The sequence below is a fragment of the Boleophthalmus pectinirostris genome, unplaced genomic scaffold, assembly GCF_026225935.1.
Source record: "Boleophthalmus pectinirostris isolate CB_2022bp ecotype Guang Dong unplaced genomic scaffold, ASM2622593v1 HiC_scaffold_1, whole genome shotgun sequence".
Classification (NCBI taxonomy): domain Eukaryota; kingdom Metazoa; phylum Chordata; class Actinopteri; order Gobiiformes; family Gobiidae; genus Boleophthalmus; species Boleophthalmus pectinirostris.
Genome location: NW_026570970.1, coordinates 28,779,955 through 28,803,023, shown reverse-complemented (window position 1 = coordinate 28,803,023; position 23,069 = coordinate 28,779,955). Strand labels below are relative to the sequence as shown.

General features: G+C 39.3%; 1 protein-coding gene across 1 annotated transcript in view; it reads right to left on the bottom strand.

Annotated features, from left to right (window-relative positions):
* The window catches only part of LOC110156118 (neuropilin-2-like), a 206,409-nt gene that overhangs the window by 156,753 nt on the left and 26,587 nt on the right, over positions 1–23,069 (bottom strand). Inside the window, exon 2 of the mRNA XM_055152527.1 lies at positions 18,989–19,169. Coding sequence (XP_055008502.1) covers positions 18,989–19,169 — 181 coding nt within the window. The remainder of the gene's footprint in view (positions 1–18,988; positions 19,170–23,069) is intronic.

Sequence of the window (23,069 nt, the reverse complement as noted above, 5' to 3'; positions counted from 1 at the left end):
GGGAGAGAAACAGAGGGTGAGAAAGAGAGGAGGGCCAAAAGGGAGAGAGAGGAAGAAAGAGAGAGGCAGAGAAATAAAAAAGAGAGAGGAAATTACAGAAAAAGGAGAGAGATAGTGTGTAAGAGAGAGAGGGAGGGCAAGGAGAGGGAGAGAAAGGAGGAGAGAAAGAAAGACAAAGTGGAGAGGGAGGGAGAAAGACAGAAAGAGAAAGAAAGACTAGAGAGTGAGAAAATGAAAAAGTGGGGAGGGGGAAAGAGAGAAGGAGAGAGAAATAAAAAAGAGAAATTTACAGAGGAGGGAGAGAGAGTGTGTGTGTGAGAGAGGGAGAGGAAGAAAGAGAGGAAAAGAGAAAGACAGAGAGAGAAAGACTAGAGAGAGAGAAAATAAAAAAGGGAGGAGGGGAAGACAGAGGGGGAGAGAAATAAAAAAGAGATAGAAAAATATAGAGGAAGGAGAGAGATACTGAGAGAGAGAGAGAGAGAGAGAGAGAGAGAGAGAGATTGGCTGGGGGGTAGAGAAAGGGAGAGAGAAGAGGAGAGAGAGGAAGACAAAAGGGAGGGAAAGAGAGGAAGAAAGAGAGGAGAAGAGAGAGACAGAGAGAGAGAGAATGAAAGAGTGAGGAGAGAGAAAGAGAGAGTGAGACAGAAAGTGAGAAAAAAGAGAAAGAAAATGATAAAAGAGGGAGAGAGAGAGTGTGTGTGTGTGTGAGAGAGAGAGAGAGAGTGGTGGTGAGAAAGACAAAACGGAAATAGAGGGAAAGAGGAAGAAAGACTAGACAGAGAGAGAGAATGAAAGAGTGAGGAGAGGGAAAGAGAGAGGGAGACAAAGAAAGAAAAAATGAGAAAATGACAGGAGGGGGAAGAGAGAGAAAAAATAAAGAAAAAGAAAGAAGATGACAGAAGAGGGAGAGAGAGACCAATCGATTTGTAATCACGGTCTTAACCAGCGCTGATCTGGGGTCAGTGCTTCAGACGCATGTGCAGTTATTACAGTGAGAGGCATTGATCACACACAGTCCTTTCACACTCATGGGACAACAACAGAGCTATTATATTACTATTATTAAGTGTACTGTGACAGCGACTATACTTACACGCATACCAAATACTTCAAATACACATAAGCGTTATCTGATTTCTAGAGTTATCCGATTACTCAAAGGGTCATGTTAAGTAAGAGTTTGATCTGATGTGAGTTATGGGATTTCTTTCTGACTGTTCACACCTGTGCAGGTTTTAACAAGGAAAAAAATAAAAATGTGGTCACAATTTGAAAGTCTGGAGTGTTCAGAGTTTTTTTTTTTTTTTCCCCCCTCTGTGTCTTCAGGTCAGTAGCCTTGTGCTGCTCCAGTCTCACTGATGTTAACACAAACCTACAGCCAGCTGCTAAATGACCACGCTCATGTTACTATGTCTCTCTCTCTCCCCCGTCTTCTGTCTCCCTCGCTTTCTCCCTCATGAGTAGTAAGTAGTAAGTATGTAAGTAAGGCTACATTCAGACTGCAGGGATTTATGATCAATTTGGATTTTTTTTGTGAAATCAGATTTTTTTGAGAGGTCGTTCACATTTCCAATTAAATGCGACTTGTCTGTGATCTCCAGTGTGAACTTTAAACGACCCAAACGTCAGCGAGTGTGTTTACTCAGTGTTTACGGAAGTCGCCTCAACATCGACGCTGGCATTGAGCACCTGGCAATTTTAAAGTTGCTGTCGTACCGGAGCCAGAACGTGTACAACTTAATTGTTTTATGGAGGAGATTGAGAAGGAGAAGGACGAGGTTTTTGGCCATAACGTTTTGTGGGGCTGTGGCAGCAACGTCCGTAAAAAGGAACGTGTGGGTGCGGAGTCACAGCCAAGAGTGGCTGATATGTGCTTCGTTGCTTCACGGAACTTGTGAGTTCATACACAATTTTCGTATGATGAGAACGTTTGTGTACATTTGTAACGTGTAGGTGGGATGAATGCGACCAGGCCGTTCAGACTGACGTTTCATGTCATAAGATTGGATTTGTATCGGCTTCAGGAGCACATATCCAATTGGCCTGGGTTGCATTTTAAAAAATCAGATCTGTGTCATTCAAAAAAAGATCAGATACAGGTTGTATGGGGCAAAAAAATCAGGTCTGGGTCACTTCAGGCTGGAGTTTGAATGTAACCTAAGTAAGCCTTTCTTTATATAGCACCTTTCACAGATAAAAAAAATCTCAAAGCGCTTTACAGTGCAATGAACAACATGTACAAGAACAGAGGAATTACATAGTCAACTAAAAGCTAAAAGCTCGTCTAAAAAGCCGTGTCTTGAGCTGTCTATAGAGTCTGCCTCACGGAGGGCTGGGGGCAGGGCATTCCATAATTTGGGGGCCACAGCCTGAAAGCACACGTCCCGTCGAGTTTTAAATCAGGTCTTTGGGACCATCAAGAGGCCCTGACCTGAGGACCGGAGGGTGCAGCCTGAGGAGTAGGGACACAGTAAGTCACGGATATACTGGAGTGCCTGTCCATTTAAAGCTCTGTAAGTTAAAACCAAGATCTTAAAATCAACACGGAACTTAAAACGGAACTCGCCTGTTTGCTCCTGTTAAAAACCTTGCAGCCGCATTTTGTACAAGTTGCAGCCGCTTGAGTGTAGAAGTGTAGAAGTTAAAACAAGTAAAAAGAGAATTACAAAAATCTAAACGAGATGAAATCAAAAAGTGAACAATCATTTCAAGATCAGCATTTAATCAAACTGGTCTCAGTTTAGTAATGCTGCTGATAAAAAACAGTTTTTAACCACTTGGCTGCAATGACCTTCCAAAGACATTGATTTGTACCTTCTTTCTCTCTCTCCACTCTTATCTCTCTTTTCTATCTTTTTTCTCCCTCTTTCCTCCTCATCCCTCATTCAACCTCTGTACTTTATCCCTCTCCCTCTCTCTCTTATATACCATCACTTCTCTCTCTCTCTCTGTGTGTGTCTCTTCTCTCCATCTGGTCCCTTTTCCTCCTCATGTCCCCGGGCGAGTGTCACATCACATCACCTTTAGGACTCTGCTAAGACTTCAAACTCTCATGAATTACTACAGTAGTACTATTTATACTTCAATAGGGGTACACGTGGAAGGGCAAAGCTACTACAGGATCAAAAGTACAGAATAAAGTCCAAATACATGCACAAAAGTAATGAGAAGTATAGTGAATATTCAACCTACCAGACAAAGTTGCTAGGTTAGGTTTTTGGCTTGGCCCTCTCTCTTCCCCTTCTCTTTCTTCATTTCACTTTCTCTCCCTCTCTCTTCCCCTTCTCTTTCTTCATTCACTTTCTCTCCCTCTCTCTTCACTTTCTCTCTCTGTGTCTTTCTCTTTCCCTCTCTTTCTTCTTCTCTCTTTCCCTCTCTCTCCCTTTTGGCCCCGCTCTCTTTCTCTTCCTTTTGTCTTCCTTTCTTTCTCTCCCTCTCTCACACACACATTATCTCTCTCCCTCTTCTAGCATCTTCTCTTTTTTATTTCTCTCTCTCTCTCTCTGTCCCTACCCGGCCTTTCATTTTCTCTCTCTCTGTCTTTCTCTTTCTTCCTCTCTCTCTCTCCCTTTTGGCCCCCCTCTTGTTTTCACCCTCGCTTTCTCTCCCTTTTTTTTCTTCCTTTCTCTCCTCCTCTCTCTCTCCCCCCAGCCTCTCTCTCTCTCCCTCTTTTATCATCTTCTCTCTTTTTTTTATTTCTTTCTCCCTCTCTCTTTCCCCCTCCTGACTCTTTCATTTTCTCTCTCTCTAGTTTTTCTTTTTCTCTCTGTCTTTCTATTTCCCTCATTCTTTCTCTCTCCCACTCTCTCTCCCTTTTGGCCCCCCCCCCTTTCTTTCCTCCTCTCCTTTCCTTTCCCTCTCTCCATCCCTCAGCCTCTCTGTCTCTCTCTTCTATCATCTTCTCTTTTTTTATTTCTCTCTCCTCTTTCTTCCCCCCTCCTCACTCTTTCTCCTCTCTCATCCCTTTTCTCTCTTCTTCTCTCTGTTCTCTCTTCCCATCTCCCTCTATGTAACCGCCCTCTCCTCTTTCTCTCTCTCTCCTGCGCCCCATTTCTTTCTCCCCTCACCCTCTCCTCTCCCTCCTTTCTGTCTCTTCTTCCTTCTTCTCGCCCATCTCTCTCGCTCTCCTCTCTCCTCTCGTTCTCTTCCACAAGTGGTGTTTCTGTGCGTTTGGCTGCTGTAGATTTGAACATACTCTCGTAGCACAAAAGCGCTTTGTGCCTTGGCTCCAGGTGCACTCAAATAAAACTCTTTAATCCTTCAGCCTTTTTACTAAGAACACAGAGAACAGCCCGTCTCAGCGTCTCCAAAGGAACACACTCACTTCACACTCGCGCTCGGTGTCCAAGACCTGCAAATGTTACCTCCACAACACAAAGGCGGAAGAGACGACACACTTAAAAATTCACTCAAATATGCTCAACGCGCTAATCCCAAAGCCAAGTGCTGGTTAAATGTGCACTGTGTCACTTTTCTGTCGAGAGGATCCGCTACCTGCTTGGCTCCATGGAGTTGTTAATGCATGACCTGGAAAGAATCTACAGTATTTTGCTTTTATTCAATTACAGATGTTTTTATTGCTGAAAAAATACCTTAAAAACATGCATTCTATCTAACCATATCTGATCAGGAATGAGGAAAACTTCTACGAGATACAATGGAAAACTTCACACTCGATAACATGAAAAGAGTTTTGCTGGAAGAATTTGGTTAGGTTTTTCAAACCAGGAAAAACATAACACCAAATCATCAAACTGTTGGAGACAATGTGGTGGACTGGAGGCATTGCCATGTATTTTGGTCATATTTTTCCATTTTGGGGAGAAATTCATAAATCATTAGAAACTATGTTCTGCGTTGACAGACCATTTTGACTTGAAACAATGTATCTGGGACTCCTGATGGGTGAAAATGTGACGTATAAGGTTAATTCATTCATTCATTCATTAATCACTGCATTTATATAGTGCCTTTCAAGATACCCAAAGAGCTTTTCAGTTCATTATTCATTCATTCAGCACTCCGAGGTGGTAAACTACTAATTTATCCAAAGCTGCCCTGGGTTCAGACTGACGGAAGCGAGGCGGCCAATCTGAGCCATCCGACCTTCCAACCACTACCAACATTCACGTACACACCACTTTCATACTAGGCAATGTGGGTGAAGTGGCTTGCCTAAGGACACAGCGACAGTTTTTGCCACTGGCGCCTCACTGTGGCACCTGAAATTCCCAGTGGTCTCCCATCCAAGTACTAACCAGACCCGACCCTGGCCACAAATACCGGTTCCAGATTTTGAGTAAAACTGCTAGGAAAGTTATAACCAGGAAATGGCTTAATTCACAAATACCAACATTGGATGAATAGTTTGAGATTGTTTATGATATTCTTAAGATGGAGAGAATTACTTTATGGGAAACTGTAAACAGAATTTATAAAAACTGTAAGACCAGGCTTTGTTTGACCGTTTACTTTGTTTTTCTTGCAATTGGTTGTAATAATTATTCATGTGTAACCATCAAAGGCACACCACACATATTATATTGCATTTGTCTTTTTCATATCACTTAAAAAGAGAAAAATTACAAAAGAAAAGAAAAACACGCATTCTTACTAAGTGCTCGCCTCTCAACAGATCTGACTTGTAACACATGTCTCCATAGAGATTTCAAACTCAATTTCAATTCTAAGGAACAGACACCACACTCTTTCTTTAGACACCAGAATGTGGTTCTCAGCGTTAAAAATTGTTGATACTTTTGAAAGTCCAACATGGAGATAGATAGGCTTAATTCCACACTGCAGAACATTTCAAAATAATAAACAATAAAATCTCCATGGAGACGTAGTAGGTTAAGTGTGATTGTTGAGATCTTTAGCTCAACAATCTGTTCTGAAATACATGTCATTCTGTTGTGTTTAGCTGTTCAATATTTAGTCTTCTCTCTGTAAATGAAACCACAATTTTAAAACCCAAATTGCAAATCTAATCGCAATGAGAAAAGATTCAATTTGATACTTTATAAGACATTTTCTAACAACTATAATACACAAAAACTAAATGGCCACACACGCTGTTACATTGGCAATAATATACCTTCTTTGTTCTGTTACCAGGCTCCATTGGAAACCCTCCCATTTTCTCCTGTTGTCATTTGTGCTTTTTGCTTTCTTTGCTCCTGATAATGATCCTCCGAAATTTCACTCACGCTCCACTTTACAGGCGGGAAAACGGTAAAAAGAAGAAAAAAAGATGAGCAGCTTTGGGTGGAGAGAGGGAGAGACAGAGGGAGAGAGAGAATGGAGGGAGAGGGGAGAGATGGAGGGAGAGAGAGGGTTGGTGATTGATTGAGGCAGAGTACAAAGACGAGGTTTAAATCATTAGTGAAACCATTATCGTCGACGGCAACCTCTCTGTCATATAAATCACTTGTTAACTCACTGTGTTACTGTGGCATTGTGGGAGCAGAGGAAATGTGCCTACGTGCTACTGCTGTTACCGGGGTACAGGAGGTGGGTGGAGTACACAGAAATTGTACTTATTAAGAGTAATGTTTCTCAAGAAGTACAAAGGTAGTGGGGTCAAGAAAGTACAGGAAAGGAAAAAGTATTTGGAGAAAGCACTACTCGCGTTAAACTGTCTGGATCCAAATGATAAAAATTGTCACGTTTTTACATATAGTGTCACCTTTCACCTTTAAGTCATACACCAGAGTAACCAGAATCTAGGGGTAGGACGGGTTAAGTGTCTTGCCCAAGCTGGATTCGCACCGCCAACCTGTGAGTGAGTGGATCTGACCTCTGAAACAATGATGCTGTATGTCGAGACAAAGATTCGAATCGCCAACTTACTGAGAATTACCATATTTTTCGGACTACAAGGCACACTTAAAATCCTTTAATTTTCAACAGTGCGTCTTATGTATTAATTCTGGTTGTGCTTACTGACCTTGACCCGATTTTATGTGATACACGGCAATCAAAAATCTGTCAAAATGTTTTAGTATGACTTTGGTAAGCTACGAAGCCGCACCATGCTTGTAGTTTATGCAAATGAGACATGTGGTTTTAAGTTTTGTTTCTGTAAAATGTAAACAAATGTGCGCAAAGTTGCATTAAACACATTATTACTCAATGTATATTTGAGTCCTCGTCATAGGAAATAAAAAAAGAAACTTAAATTATCAACCCACTTTCACATTCATAATACACATTCACCAAGACAAGGAGGCAACGCCGGGTGAATTACGCCACAATCTGCCAATGGATCATGGGTGCCTGGGCTAAAGTAACAGTCTCAATTGTCTTTTTATTTTTTCTCCGCTGTTTTGTTTAATGCTCCTTATGCATGACAATAGACGAGAGAATTCAGCATTATTGATATTGCGCCTTATAATCCAGTGCACCTTATAGTTCGAAAAATACGGTAATGTGAGGAAACATTCAAGCCCCAATGTGTAACTTTTTAGCCAAAATATAGACTGGAATAATGTTTTTATTTGACTGTTACATGTAGAAAAACCCTTCTTACTGTGAATGAGCTTGCACCTCCACAAACTCGATTCTACTTGGCCTGCTTGTTTCCATGAAAACGTTGATCCTTTGGCTATAATCTTCCACAGGATGACATCAAACGTATCTATCTCCATGGAGAAGCATGGTCCAATGAATCATGGAGGTGACGTGCCACCTCCTGAAAGTTACAGTGTTGTTTTAAATAGTCTTTATTCTGGTATTCCCACTTGTCAACATACAGAGAGAAGAGTAACATTTTTACTCAAACTACTGTTACTTCAATAAATACATTAGTCAAGTAAAGTATGAGCGTAAAAACTAGTCTGAGAAGTACAATTCCCTTCAAAAGTTCTTTAAGCTGTGGGTGTTACACAGAGATAGATGGGTTATGATATGAAGAGGGAGAGGAGGAGGAGAGAGTGCCTTGGCCCCCTGCCTGGGAACTGCGCAATAATGATTTGGCCCGTAAAGCACTGGTTCACTGCAGATGGAGGATCAAAACTCACAAAGTCCACTCTCTGATTTGGGTTCGGTGCTGCAGAGTTGGACTGTGGCCTATAGAGATATTTAGCCCATGCTCTAGCTGATTGTAGTAAAAAGAAAGAAGTAAGATGTGTCCCCAAAGAAGTTAGAATGAAGGTGAAAAGATGCTAAAGTACAGTAAATGTAGTTTTTACCAGGGGTTACTAACAGTTGTATGAAAAGGCGCTGGAAAAATTATTAGTGAAGTAAAGAAATTCTACGAAAGACATGTCCTGCCGATTGATTGGTTGACCAAAAAGGGCGTGTGGCAAGAGAATATCTATGTATCTGACCCAAACTGTACTCACAACACTACACCGGCACGGAAGTTCATGCAACAAAAGTACTAGCAATGCATATACAATGTATTAAAATATTTTTTTATGTATTTTAATCTGCTTTTTTACATAAAATGAAAAAAATTTAGATAAGACACTTGTTCACTCCTCATAATCTAAATAAAATTATATGCAGTGTTGGGAAAGTTACTTTTAAAATGTATTCCCCTACAGATTACAGATTACATACCCCAAAATGTAGTTTGTAACATAATCCATTAAATTACTTAAAATGAGTAACGTAACCTGAATACTTTGGATTACTTGATTTGCTGTAGAGAAGCAAAGACTAGGAAATCTTCACATAAGAAGTTTTGTCTGCTAAAAGAAAATAAAAAGACCAGACTTTACTTAACCGTATTAAAAATATTATTAATAGAAACAAGGAGACACATCCACGCAGCATGAGTTAGTCCTGTTAAATCCTGTTTTAGACATGGTTTAGACCTGGTTTAGTCCTAGTTTTAGTCCTGCTTTAGTCCTGGTTTGGACCTGGTTTAGTCCTGGTTTTAGTTCTGGTTTTAGTCCTGGTCTTAGTCCTAGTCTTAATCCTGCTTTAGTCCTGGTTTAGACCTGGTTTAGACCTCGTTTTAGTCCTGCTTTAGTCCTGCTTTAGTCCTGCTTTAGTCCTAGTTTAGTCCTAGTTTAGACCTGGTTTAGACCTGGTTTAGACCTGGTTTAGACCTGGCTTTAGTCCTGCTTTAGTCCTGCTTTAGTCCTGGTTTAGTCCTGGTTTTAGACCTGGTTTAGTGCTTGGCAATGAGTGGAATTACCGAAAAAAAAAAAAAAAAAAAAAAAGGGGGGGGGGATAGAGCCCCAAATGTGAAAACAGGAAAATACCACCATGTAATCCATTTATTTCAACAAAGTGACTGTAATCCAATTACCACTCATTGAAACAGTAACTGTAACTGAATACAGTTACTCATAATTTGTACTCTGATTATGTAACTCCGGTACATGTAATCTGTTACTCCCCAACACTGATTATATGTTTTGAATTTTGATTAAACCACAAAAGGACTAAAAAAAAAACAATTAAGCATTTCTTTTCAATTATGGTGAAGACAGACTGAGTAACTACTAGGGGTGCAACGGTTCACAAAAATTACAGTTTTGAGGTTATGGTTCGGTTCATTTTCAGTACAAACTGTGAAGAAGAAAAAAAGCTAAACCATTTACTTGTTGTTTATTTGTGTGTTTATTAAACCAACAATTTGCTTTAACATTATACAAATGGGCAACTAAAATAAATGCAAAGTGCTGCTTGGTAATGAATATTAAAAAGCTGAGCCTTCCATGTAGCTGCACATGTAGTGACGGAATGTAAACACACGCAAATTCCGCAAATTCACTCTTGCACAGCCCTGCACCAAGCTGAACGTCCCGTATCGAAACGGGTCAGCAGGAACACGTACCGTTACACTCCTAGTAACTACATTTGTAAGCAAATAATACTCTTATATGTACAATAACATGTAAAAAAAATAAAAATTAAAAAGTGAATTATTATATATTAAATCATTAAGTTTGACTCAGTTTAATCACTGGTTTGTCCATATATATAATTTCACATATATATACATTAGAATGCTCCCTTTTGGTTAGAACTAAATAAATAGAAATAAAGGTTTTTACTCTCAACTGGATTTTTCTGGTTAAATAAATGCATTTTAAAAGTACACAAAGATTTCCCTAAAGCAATTCTCCCAGCAGCAGTGTTCATTTTGTTTGCGCTGAACAAATATTAAATAGATAAACTTGGTCAATGTGGTCCCATTTATACTATACTTAAAACAATCTGACCATTTCAAATTTAAACCATGTCCACAGTTACATCAAAAATCTATAACTACAAAAGCTATACTCCTCCAGACGCTCGTGTAGCTTTGATGTTCGGGCCCCGTGTGAGTGAACGCCGCCGAACGCACACGGAGCAGGTCAAACATGATGGATGACAACTATCGAACGCAGGGATCACGGCGGGAGGTCTGAGGGGTGATTGGACCAGAAAAGATGGAGAGAAGGAGAGAAAGAGAAGGAGAGAAGGAGAGGAGGAGGGAGGAGCTAGGAGGGATCTGTCAGGATGATTTGAGCCTGCCCTCCACAGACCCTGACGTTGCACTTTTGCCTATAAGCATCAGCAGTAGTAGTAGTATAGTAGTATTAGTAACAGCAGTAGTAGCAGCAGTGGTAGTTTTTCATGTATTTGATCAAAATTTGTCTGGGCCTAGTACAGATATATTCTTTAAGTAGCTCTTGACGTCAAATTAAATCTACGTTCAGACTGCAGGGCTTAATGCTCAATTTGGATTTTTTTGTGATCTCCAGTGTGAACTTTAAACGCCCCAAAAGTGTCCCGCATGTGCATTGGAGGACACGATGACCTCACACGCAGCGAGTGTGCTCAGTGTTTACGGAAGTTACCTAAACGCTGGACTTGACTCCCAAAATATGGTTCAGTTCTTCGTAAAAATGGACAGGTTATTTGTATTTGTATTTGTCTCACAGGCTCTTTATTTTTCGTTGACACTGACACCAGGACCGCCTGTAAGTGTGCTCGACCATTTCTTCCGCAACCATTTCAAAAAACGTTTCGATAAGACCGCTCCAATTTGGTCTGAATACAGCGATCCCCCCAAATATGAATTAACTTACTAACCTCGCTTTCCCTCCATTGACTAGACTCCGAGCCTGACGTGTAACTCGGATGAAGGCGACCTGGCCGTTCAGACTGAAGTCGGATGTCAAAAGATCGGATATGTATCGGTTTCAGGAGCACATATCCTTATATCTTACATTTGAAAAAAATCTGATCTGTGTCATTCAGACTGTCATTAAAAGATCAGATACAGGTCGCATAGGGGCCAAAAAATCTGATTTGGGTCACTTCGGGCTGCAGTCTGAACGTAACCTAAGTCTGCTGTATACTGTCTGCATCCAATTAAAAAAAAAACATTTGGAAGTGTACACTTAGCATGCTAGTTGCTGTTACTTTACTGTGATTGCAAAAGTCCACTCTGGTCTCTGAAAGTTGTGAAAAGCACTTATAAACTCATCACACTGAAGCATTAGAATGCTCAGAATGCAAAAAGCAAATGAGGATTAATTTCACTGCAAAGCGTTAAAATGAACTAGCTCTGTTTTTCACGTTTTTAAGACTGTAAAAATCAGATATAGCTACTTTTTTCCATTTACTACCCATCCTTCCTCATGCTTTATATGTCCTTTAACATGCGCTTTTGTCCGTACTTCCTTTTTCCCACTGACCGCACCAGCCCAAGGTCTAACTTCAAAATAAAATGTCACTGAGGATGTTGAATCACTTGTGAAATGAGAAGTGTGAGTGAGTCATAATAGCCCTGGTTATGCTGATCATAGCAGGGCTGAGCCTAGACATCCTTCCTTCCTCTCTCTCCTATCTCCTATCTCCTTGTTTCCTTTCCTTGCCCTTAAATGTGGTGTGTATGAATCTTAATGAAAACATCTTCCTCGCTGTCCAACCACCTCTTCATCGATCCGGGCGCAGTGTTCGGGTGAATGTGTGGGTTATGGATTCACGATTACCATCTTAAATTGCAATCAGGCGCGTGGCGAATTAGATTACCTCAGCGTTGGGTAATAATAAAACAGGCCCTGTCGAAAAGCAAGGAGGGTAGACATGGAAGAGGGACAAAACAGTCCTGAACCGGGACTGAACCAGGACTGAACCAGGGTGAAACCAGGACTTGAACAAGGACTGATCAACGACAGGACCAGGACTGAACTACGACTGAACCAGAAAAAAAAAAAACAGGACTGAACCAGGACTAAACCATGACTGAACCAGGACTGAACCAGGACTGAACTAGAATTAAACCAGGACTAAACCAGAAAAAAACTAGGATTAAACCAGGACCAGACCAGGTTTGAACAAGAATTAAACCAGGACTAAACCAAAACTAAACCAGGATTTAACGAGGACTAAACCAAAACTAAACCAGGACTGAACCAGGACTGAGCCAAGACTGAACCAGGACTAAACCAGAACAAAATCAGGACTAAACCAGAACTAAACTAGTATTAAACCAAAACTAATCCAGGACTAACCAGGATTAAACCAGGATTGAACCAGGACTGTAACAGAACAAAATCAGGAATGAACCAGAACTAAACCAGACCTAGACCAGGACTGAACCAGGATAAAACCAGGACTAGACCAGGACTAGACCAGGACCAGACCAGGACTAGACCAGTCTTTTCCTATCCCATGAGGATTTAGGAATACTATGATTGGACTTTAAGTTCTCTGTAGAGCAAGACCAAATGAAAGCTGTTTTTTTGTTTTTTTTTTACCAAACTCCTTTAAAGATACACGATGTAACTTTTCTGGTAAGGACTTCGCTCTCTTCTTATCTCGATTCTTTACTTGGAATGTTCCACAATATGGCATTAAATTAGCTATGCATTCAATTGCAGTTGTTTTTATTGCCAAAAATAACCTTTTCACATATTTGATCTGTGACTTCTTGTATTTGTGGAGACACATTTCACAGCACTTACAAGTTACATAATGCATCGTTAAACTTGTATTATGTTGTATGTTGTAAAACTACCCTCAAATGACCTAAAATCTCCCAGGAAACTAACAATGCATGACAACCACAATTAAACCTCCACACATCAAACTATGAGAACAACAAATCGCTAGAAAATTGACCAAATTAAAACATGAAATTTGTGAATGAGTGTGACTAATGTCTGAATGGATTTATTGTAGTAAATATGTGATCGTCTGTGCAGGGCCTTTTTCTGAGTAAACACATTGTAATAATCTGTCAAGTGACCAATGGCATGTAGCAGGAATCCTGTTTTGTAAAGCTCTAAAGTCAGTCTGTAATGTGGTGTCCACCCTGCCCCTGTGTCTATGTGCAGTATTCACATAATATCAATAATACATAGGTGGATTTCACTGCTCTGATCTGAATCACACACGTCTTTGTGAGTGGGACAAACGCATCAATATTTCACCGGCTGCTGTTTGTTGAAAGGTTGAAAAGGCCCGGACTGCACTCTGCTCTGCGCCCGCTCCGTCTCATTCAGATGTGTGTACAGTGTATGTTTGAATTATTTAGGATTAACAAAGCTCGTATCAACGTTATCGGTGCTTAAGGCTGGTATACATAGCCTGCGCGCTTCCTGGTTTAAATACGGAACTACTTGCCAGTGATTTAAAGGTCCTACATTACACAAAATGGACTCATGTGAGCTTTAAGTGATGTTAGTTGTTACCTTCTCAAAAACATCCCTCTAGTTATGTTTTTCCTGCATTATTAGTCAGTCTACATTTCCAAATATCAAAATGCTCTACTGTAGTTTTCAATTCAACAGATTCATTTTAACTTTTGCTCAGTAGAGATCGTCAGTTCCAGGGCCGAAATTATCCAAATGATTCTAGTGAAGGTGGGTGGAGTTTAAAACACAATGGAGCAGTTTCTGTATTACCACATGACATCACAAGGTGGAAAAGTGTTTTCCGTTTGAGAGAAGAACTCTAGAAGAACTCCTAAATATGCAGGATTTGTGTGTTAAACATGTGTGAATGAAACAAAACATTCCTCCAAGTATCGAAAAATGTAAAAAGCGGGCAAGGTACAAACCTGAGGCACTCCGACTGAATATATTAAAACCCTAACCCTTTATTACTTGAAGGGACGCCAACGCATTTCGACCAGTAAGATGGTCTTCGTCAGGGCATCTATGACCCAGTGAAGCGCTCTACGTCTTTTCCTCTGCTGACATTCATCCAAGTATGTTTTTGGTGAGCAAACAGCATTATAGCATAGATCAGAAAGTAATATAATATGGGCCCTTTAACCTGCATATAGAGGACATATACAAGGTTTTCTCATTCTCAGTTTGAGCAGGACAAAAGCTCAGAGCCTCCAGAATTCACTCACTGACCTGCAGAGGTTGCACTAGCACTGATTCATGATTGGTTGCTCTGGTTTAGGTAGTGAGGATTTAAATCAAAGAGAATTCTTGGTTATCATTTATAAATATTACATTTGTGTTACAGTTTTCTCTTAATTGGGTTTTGGCATAGTCTTGTTATAGACCTGCAATGCAAAAATGAAAATCTAGCCAAGTTAAGATTACTAGATTTGAGTAAATTTCACTTAACAAGTAATATTATCTACCAGTATAACAACAACTTTTTGCACTTAAAATAAGAAACAAAATCGGATGTTGCTTGAATTAAGAAAAACACTTTTATTCCACTGGTAAATCATTTTACTTGTCAAGTTGAATCGACTCAAATAAGGTCAAATTATTTATAATTTTTTAAATTTAAGTCATTTTCACTTACCTAGATATTGTTTTTTGCAATGTGGTTCTTAAGTGGTACATGATGTGAAATGTTAATGTCATTCATCGACTATTTTATACTTTTATGGCTACTTACAAGCTGCCAATCTGCACCATCGGCCCCATTTATCACAACTAATCACGTACACACTCATTCATGCTGTATAAGCAAGGTGTGTGAATGACAGGATTCCACAGGGCCACTGTCATATTTAGTCTTTAGCAATGCATTAAGTAATACTTTCTAATACTGTTTACTTCCTTTTTGAGTTTTGAGTAGTATTTCCAGTGCTGGTGGTCTAATCGTTGGTTATTTAATGGTCTCACAGCTAAGGGTATTTTTATCCTCTGAGGCGTCCAGCGCTTGTGTACTCTGTGTGTGCGAGTGTGTGTGTGTGTGTGTGTGTGTGTGTGTGTGTGTGTGTGTGAAATAGAGCTGTTAGGTCGTGCAGGGGTCCAAGGTCACAGAGGTGTGTGTGTCTCCGTGGGGGGTCGAGTATGTCCTCGTTGATTGTCGGCAACAGGTCGGACATTGGTCACATAGTGTCTCTGTACGTCTCTGTCTAAAACGGTGTCTCTCTTAAACACACGTACAGTACAGGGTCAACAGTGGCACAGGCAGTTAAGCCATTGCCATCTAACCAGAAGGTAGCTATTAGAAATCCTACTCAAATGCATATTGCCAAATGCTTTAACTATATGTCTTAAAGGTGCATCCAAAAATACCTAGAAAAACATTCCAGCATTCTGACTGTGAACGGGGTCGCCTCTCCACAGATCTGACCTGTAACTTGGACTGGTTTGGTCTTCATGATGATGGAAAGATTTAATACCATACTGTGAAACATTTCAGACAAAGTAATGAAATTTCCAGAAAATCTTTTGATGCACTCTCCACCAGAAAAGTTACACAATGCACCTTTAAAAGAAGAGATGAGACACAATAATATTAATGTATAAAATGTTTCTCAAATTATGTTGAATTTGAGTAATATTATCCAGATATTAGAGGTGCAACGATATCCAAATCTCTTGGCATGATATTATCACGATATGCATCTCACAGTACGATATTTATTGCGATATTTTGGAGAGGCTGATATAATGGTAGATAGGACACTTTTTTTGCTTTTAAAATACCTTGACAAGATGTTGGTGTGAATTATTTCCATCATAATCCCAAGAATTCAAGTAAAAAACATATTTTTTCATGTTGTTTGCACTGAAATGAATCATGGGATATGTAGTTCCCGATGTTTATAAGGCGTTGCTACTATAAAACCATGCATTTAAGCAAAGGAACTTGTAATTCGATATATTGTGACAGCCCATGATATTATTGTGAGACGGTTATTGTTACATCCCTACCAGATATACTGCAAAAAGTATGAGGTAAAGTTACTTAAATTCAAAATAATATTGTTGATGTAAGTAACTTTGGCTAGATTAGAGATGTATTTACGTATTAAATATAGGCAGGTTGACTTTTTCCAGATATTTGTGACTTTAAAATCCAAAAAAGAAAATAGCATGTTGTATTTTTTTTCCATGTCTTTCAACCATTATTTTATTTTTATTTTTAAGTTCAGTATTGTTGGTTCCATTAGTCAATAAACCTATTACTCTAGATTAATATTCTGAAATAACTGAACTCATTTTTTACAGTACATACTCTTCAGCATGCTAGGACAAATTAGCTTGTTGATAGTCTTTCAAGTACTTTTTCATCTCTTCCCAAAAGAGAATCCATCACATCTGAACAAAAGGCCAACAAAAAACAGCACCAGACGCCCTAAAATCATTACATAAATCATCGAAACAAGATTTGTATTTCGATTTCTCAAACTCTCTCGGGCTATAGACTTGGGTTCAGCGTCACTGAGCCAGTCAGCAGTAAATCTTGAGTTTACAAAGAGGAGATACACTCGTACATGGTCTGTCCTCGTCTGGGACAATGGAGCCGTATGTATTCACACAAAGACACTATTGTAACTCTGCAACATGCTTCACTGTTGACCTTTTGCTAGCCCATAAAAAACAAGATAGTGCCACATCTGTTCCTTGCAAAATAATGTGCCAAAATCTAGAGTCTAAAGAACTGAAAGTGGGGTTGTCAGGCAGTGGGGTGATAGGCGGGCTTTTTCTGGTTGCACTTGGACTTAGGAAAGACACAATACGATTAGGAATGCACCAATATCAACACTGGCATCGAATATCGGCGCCAATACTTAAAATTGGCTGTGTTGGTTATTGGTTTCATGATATTGATTCAGCCTTTAATTAGATGTAACCTAGAACCTAATTGGCCAAGAACATCTCATAATGTTTTAACTTTCATTCATATGAAGAGGTTCAGTCGTGATGTGCAGGATAAATAACAGTTGCACAACACAATTGGAACTCTTGTGTAATAAGTTAATTGCATTTTAAGGAAAAGGTACCATTTTCTGTGGCATGGCTATCGGTGAATGTCAGATATTGGCAGATACTTAAAGTCATAGTATTGGTATCAGCAACGGAACTGAAAAAGCTGAGATGGTGCAGGATTCTGTTGGAAGTTCACATCTTAAAACAGGGGTGTCCAAACTTTTTTCACATATGTAAACACAGATGAAGCAGAGGGCTGATCGAGGGCCATAGACTGGTGCTCAACACAGTGAATAATTGAAATATGTTCATGTTTAACACGTTAGAATGAGCATCAGTCTTTATTCTTGCTAACATCCTTAAAACCACACATTAAATAATAAATATTGGCTTTATCAAGGTAGATTTTCAAAAAACTTGCAGAAAAAGTAAATTTTTAATTGATGCAAGGTAATTTGAGCCAATTCACCTGAAAGCCTGAGGGCTAAGAAAAATTTGTCTGAGGGTCGCAGTTGGCACACGGGCCATAGTTTGGACATGCCTCTCTTAAAGCGCTCTTGACATCTCCAGGAATCACATTTCAGAACGTGTTTGTGCAGATCTAAACTACATGGTTACCAGTTTGCTTAGTCCTGGTAAGCTTTGGTTCAGCTGTGGTTCAGTTGTTCTGTTTCTTTATTTTGTGGTTTAGATTCGGTTTAGTCCTGGTTTGGTCCACTCTAGTTCTTGGTTGTATTGTAATTTCATGGAGACGTCATTGCTAGAATGTTTCACAGTATGACAGCGAACTTATTTACGTCCAAGGAGACCACCCCTAAAAGTAAAATGCATGTTCTTCAAGGTATTTTTGAGCAAATAAGATACTCATAATTGCATACATGATTGATAGATGGGTTTAATAGTATACAGTGGAATATTCAAGCAAGACCAGAAAAGTTACTTGGCACACTTTTGAGAGCAAACACTAAAGCAGAAAGAAAATACATAACATGAAGAAAAATCAGGATCAGGAGAATTGTACCTACACCACATATTGAGAACCACCACTAGACTAAATTAAACTCTGCTCTGGTTGATATAGCTTAAGCCCACAGTAGCATTTCACAGTAGCCAGCCCCGTCTCATTAGCTGTTATTGACAATCTTGACTCATCACACTCGTATTGCCCTGTAAGCCACAATGTCTATTTACCCTCTTCCTGTCCCCTACCCGTGTCCCTGCGATCACCCAGCATGCATCTGTGTGTCTTCCAATTCCTCCCATGTCTTTTATCTGTGTTCTCTGTGTGTTTAATTCCCTGTATCTCTCGCTCCAAGTCTGAAAAGCATCCAAAAAAGCCAAATGATGGACACCAAATCCTCTAATCTGGGTTAAATCTTGTGGAGTGTGAACGCGTCCTGGAACAGTAAATGTGTTGTAATTAGACTTTGATAATTAGAGGCAGGAGACCAAGGGAGGTCCCACAGAGATTATTATGAGACACAAAGAGCCAGAGGAACAGGAGGAGAGTGGGATGGAGTTCGCCCAATGCATCCAACAAAAATTTAAATATATCTAGGATCAAATTGAAACCTATTGCTTCATATAAGTAGTAGAAGTGGTAGTAGCTGTTGTGTGGTCTCTATGAATATGACATGTGCTCATAAAAGTTTTAGTCCCATTAATAATAATAAAAAAAAAGAATATAAAAACTGTAACAGCAAAGAAAAAAAAGATGGTGTTTGTAAAAATCAAAACACAACAAAGTCATATTTTTTTCCCATAATTGAGCAACTCTAAAAAGTTGGTGATAGTAGTGGTGGTGGTAGTTGTAGTAGAAGTAGTAGATGTAGTAGTAGTAGTAGTCATTCAACTATTCAAAAATACTCAAAGCAGAAAGAGCGAAACCCTGTCCTTACCTGCAGTCCAGTTTTTCGATCTCAAAGTGTGGGTTGAAGTTGAGGACGATTCGCTGGAGGGGCTCTGGAGCTGTGATGACCCAGCGACAGTTCTGGTGAGGGGGGTACTCCAGAGGATACCCGGGGGTGGTGATGTACCCCGCCTGGCTGGCATCCAGGTACCCGCCGCAGGGTTCAGACGCTGTGAGGGGAGAGAAGGACAGGAATAACTCATGTGTTAAAGTATCATTGTGTGTACTGATACTTCAATAACCTTTAACTAACAGTGTTCCTAATGCAGTACCTTCAATTAAAGGTATATGTATATGTATATGTATTGGTATATGTATATGTATTTGTATATGCATATGTATATGTATACGTGTATGTATATGTATATGTAACTTTTTTGATGGGGGTCTACCATCTGCTCATCTCCATGGAGATATTATTATGCCTAGAAATGCAAAGCAATAACATCGGAACTATGAAGCAGGTGGTGGAGCCCAAGAGAAAAGTTACATGGTCAACCTTGAATGGCCTTCCAACAAGAAATACATTTGGAAAATAGACTTCAGAAACCTTAGCCATATTCTAACCCCAGCCCTTTACTGTAGCTTTTAATGTTTAAGCAGGCTATTTTATTGCTGATATTTGTTACTGATATTTGAAATATTACACATTATGACATATTTAAATAGTTTGGTTGAGTGGTAAATAAACAGCAATGGAATGAAATGGAATCAAATGATTCAGCAATGAATTTTTAAAATGCTTAATAATATGTTCAATATCAACAGCTGTAGGATATAAAGTTCACTATAGCTTATCTATAGGTTAGCGTAGCATGGCTAACCACAAGTGAAAGGCAGATAAGCTTGATTAGCGCCATGTTTTCCAATGGGGTTCGAATCTTCAACCCACAATGCAATCTGTGTTTGGGAAACCATAATGGACTTGGGGTCACAGTTCACCTCCTCATGAAGATGTACAAAGACTCCATTTTGACCCGGAATGGCTGACACATCCTTACACATATGGACAATACTACACTATATTTACTATAAAGCCTAGATACTGTTACTATGCAGACCCACTTGTCAGTAGTCATACGTCTGTGTCAAGTCCAGTACAAAAGTACTCATTCACACTGCAGTTGGAGCCTATATTGTACCATGACACAGATGAGTAAGACACAGAGATAGCAATACCCTGCAGCATAATACTACATACTACTCCAATGTACTGTTACTATGAAGTCTATTGTACACACTGCTAGCTGCCATATTTGATTGACTACTTTGCCAGACCATTTGTTAACTATTGGTGTGAGAAGAAACTTGTTAAAAACCATTGATGTATTATGAGCGACAGTCCAAGCTCGTAAAAGCCAAAAAAAAAGCAAAGGAATTTTGTTATTGATATCAAAGCAGCATTGTCAATAAAACGCATTATTTGAATTCAGAGCCAATAAATGTTTTCTTCCAAACAAGGCGCTTTAATAAAAACAGCATCTGCGAATGTCATCTGCTCGCTTAAGAGAAATAAACACTGCTATAGGAGACATAGGAGGCAATATTTACAAGTTTATTATAGCTTGAAGGTATAGAGCAGTTTTCATTAAAATGTTTTATCCAAAAATCACATTCACAAGTTTTAAGTTATCCAAAGAAATTACCTGTTTGTCTTTCTCCCACCTATAAGTCCCCATGGGGATATTATTGTTTTGCCTGGAATGTTCCACAGTATGGCATTAATATCTTGCGTGTTTAATCAATTACCGGTTTTATTACCAAAAAAAAAAGCTTAAAAAATACATCAAAATACTGTGTGCAGGCTTGGCTCTCCACAGATCTTCTCTTCATGAAGAAAGTAAAATTTAATCCATACTTGGAACACTCTGAACAAACCAACTGATACTTTGCAGTGGCATCGTGCTGAGGGTGTACTGAATGTATTTCTATGGCAGAGTGTGCATCAGTAACCATAGCGACACAATGCACACATTATAAAACACTGCTTGACAAGTTTTTAGATCGTCTGAAAACTCACGAAAAAATGCAAAACAGATTTACAACACATTTTCTGGAACCTGTGATCAATACGAGTGTTCATGGTTTGATTTTAAAGTGACTTTGCAGTGCATCTTTAAGTAAACAGACATTGTAAATCTGGATAAAAATTGATGCACTTCGATGCTAACTTCGTGCAGCCCACATTCTGTCATTTGTAACTATGTTTGACGACCATAAACTGTAGACAGCCTCTCAAATTGTGCAGAGCAAAAGGGAAAACATATCCAGTTGCATGATGACTGGACAGACTAGCCTCGGGGTGGGAGGGGCATTACAAACACTGCAGCCAATGTAAACAACTGTAGTTACAACACAACGCGAGTCTATTATTTAGAGGTAGCTCCTTAATAGATTTTTAATGTCGATTTGGGTTTAAACTAGCATCCAAAACAGCTTATTCTGCTCCCCTATGCGTGTGCAATGATTCGTGTGTTTACGGGTACCACAGCCAAGTCAAACTACTCAGCAGATCGGCCCATGTCTCCTCTCTATAAATAGTTGGGCTACTGTAAACCAACTGAAGGACAACATCAGCTCTCTCCCCACTGCACCAGCTATAAACACTCGAACTCACACGGCCTTTTAGATACATTCACACGCACAAATAAGCTGGAAGTTTGCAAGTATACACTACGCAATTTGTATTCCCAATGTTGTTTTGGATCAATACAGATGCCTGCATAAAAAATAAAATACACAAAACAATCTATATTTTCAAAAGGGGCGCTACGTAACATTTCTAGTGCTGTTTTCGCCGCATGATTGTCTGAGGACTCTATCTGAGGCTTGTTAGACTATAATTTGAGCTTAATTTTAACACAATCTGACCAAAAAGAACTGATTTACTTGGAACTACAACAGGCGAGATGATTTGGGCTGTTATACAATTCCCTCTCAAATAACATAACAGTCACAAGCTAGATAGCATTAGCCAACATCCAACATTTTTTCAGTCAATCACGTCTCACCATTTTGTTAGAAATCAAACCATGAACCAGGACCATGAACGTCCTGATCAGAAGCTTGTGAAAATGTGTTCTTTGAATCCATTTTTAATTTTTTCTTGAGTTTTCACACAATCTTAAAACGTATTTGTCTCTGTTTGCTAATGTGTTCATTCTGTCACCATTGGGGTGTAGAAAATTATCAAAATACCGATATATCGTATTGTTTAATTTGATGATGCAGTTTCAATATCATGGGCTGCTATATCGATATGTCGCAAACAGTATTTTATATTTATATTTTACTAAATGATTTTGTTAAAGCACTACAGTTTTGTTGCTTTTTTAGAGAAAGGAAACTCAACACATTTGACATTTTCACTGCACAAGAAGACTTTTAGTATCACAGCCATGACTTAACTTAGCCTTTATTTTCACTGAACTGTATCGAATCATTTTGAACTATATCGCATTGAAAGTGCACTGTATCGAGATATGTATCGTATCATAGCCTATGTATCAAGGTATGTATCGTATTGGTGATATGATATGATATGATACCCAGCCCTAGTCACCATGGTAACTGGTGAACATTCCGCCAATACACATACATGTAGACCCCACCCACCCAGCATGATGTCACTGCAAAGTATCAATAACTTTGCCTTAATATTCTACAATATAATATTAAAGTATCTATCTCAATGAAGACAAACCAAGTCAAGTTACAAAAAAATTTATGTTTTTTAATATATCACCTGCAACTGAATAAACACTACATACATATGATGAGATATGGTGGAGAGTTCCAAACACGGAGACCAGAACATTTTCATGGTGCACCTTTTAAAACAGCATGTCTTTCTGTTTAATTGAAAGCATTACAACATGCGTGTCCATACTATCTTTAATAAGCCACGCTCCTCTTCTATAGCCAGTGGTCTCCTGCAGCACTGTTAGCTAAGCCCTGTGCTATAAGTGGTGTTTGGCTTGGTTCGCTGTGAGATTCCGCAGTGGTTAAACGCTAATCCAGGTGGTGCAGAGTTGAAATGCGTCTGGCTGTTTGGTCGAGGGGCGGGCCGG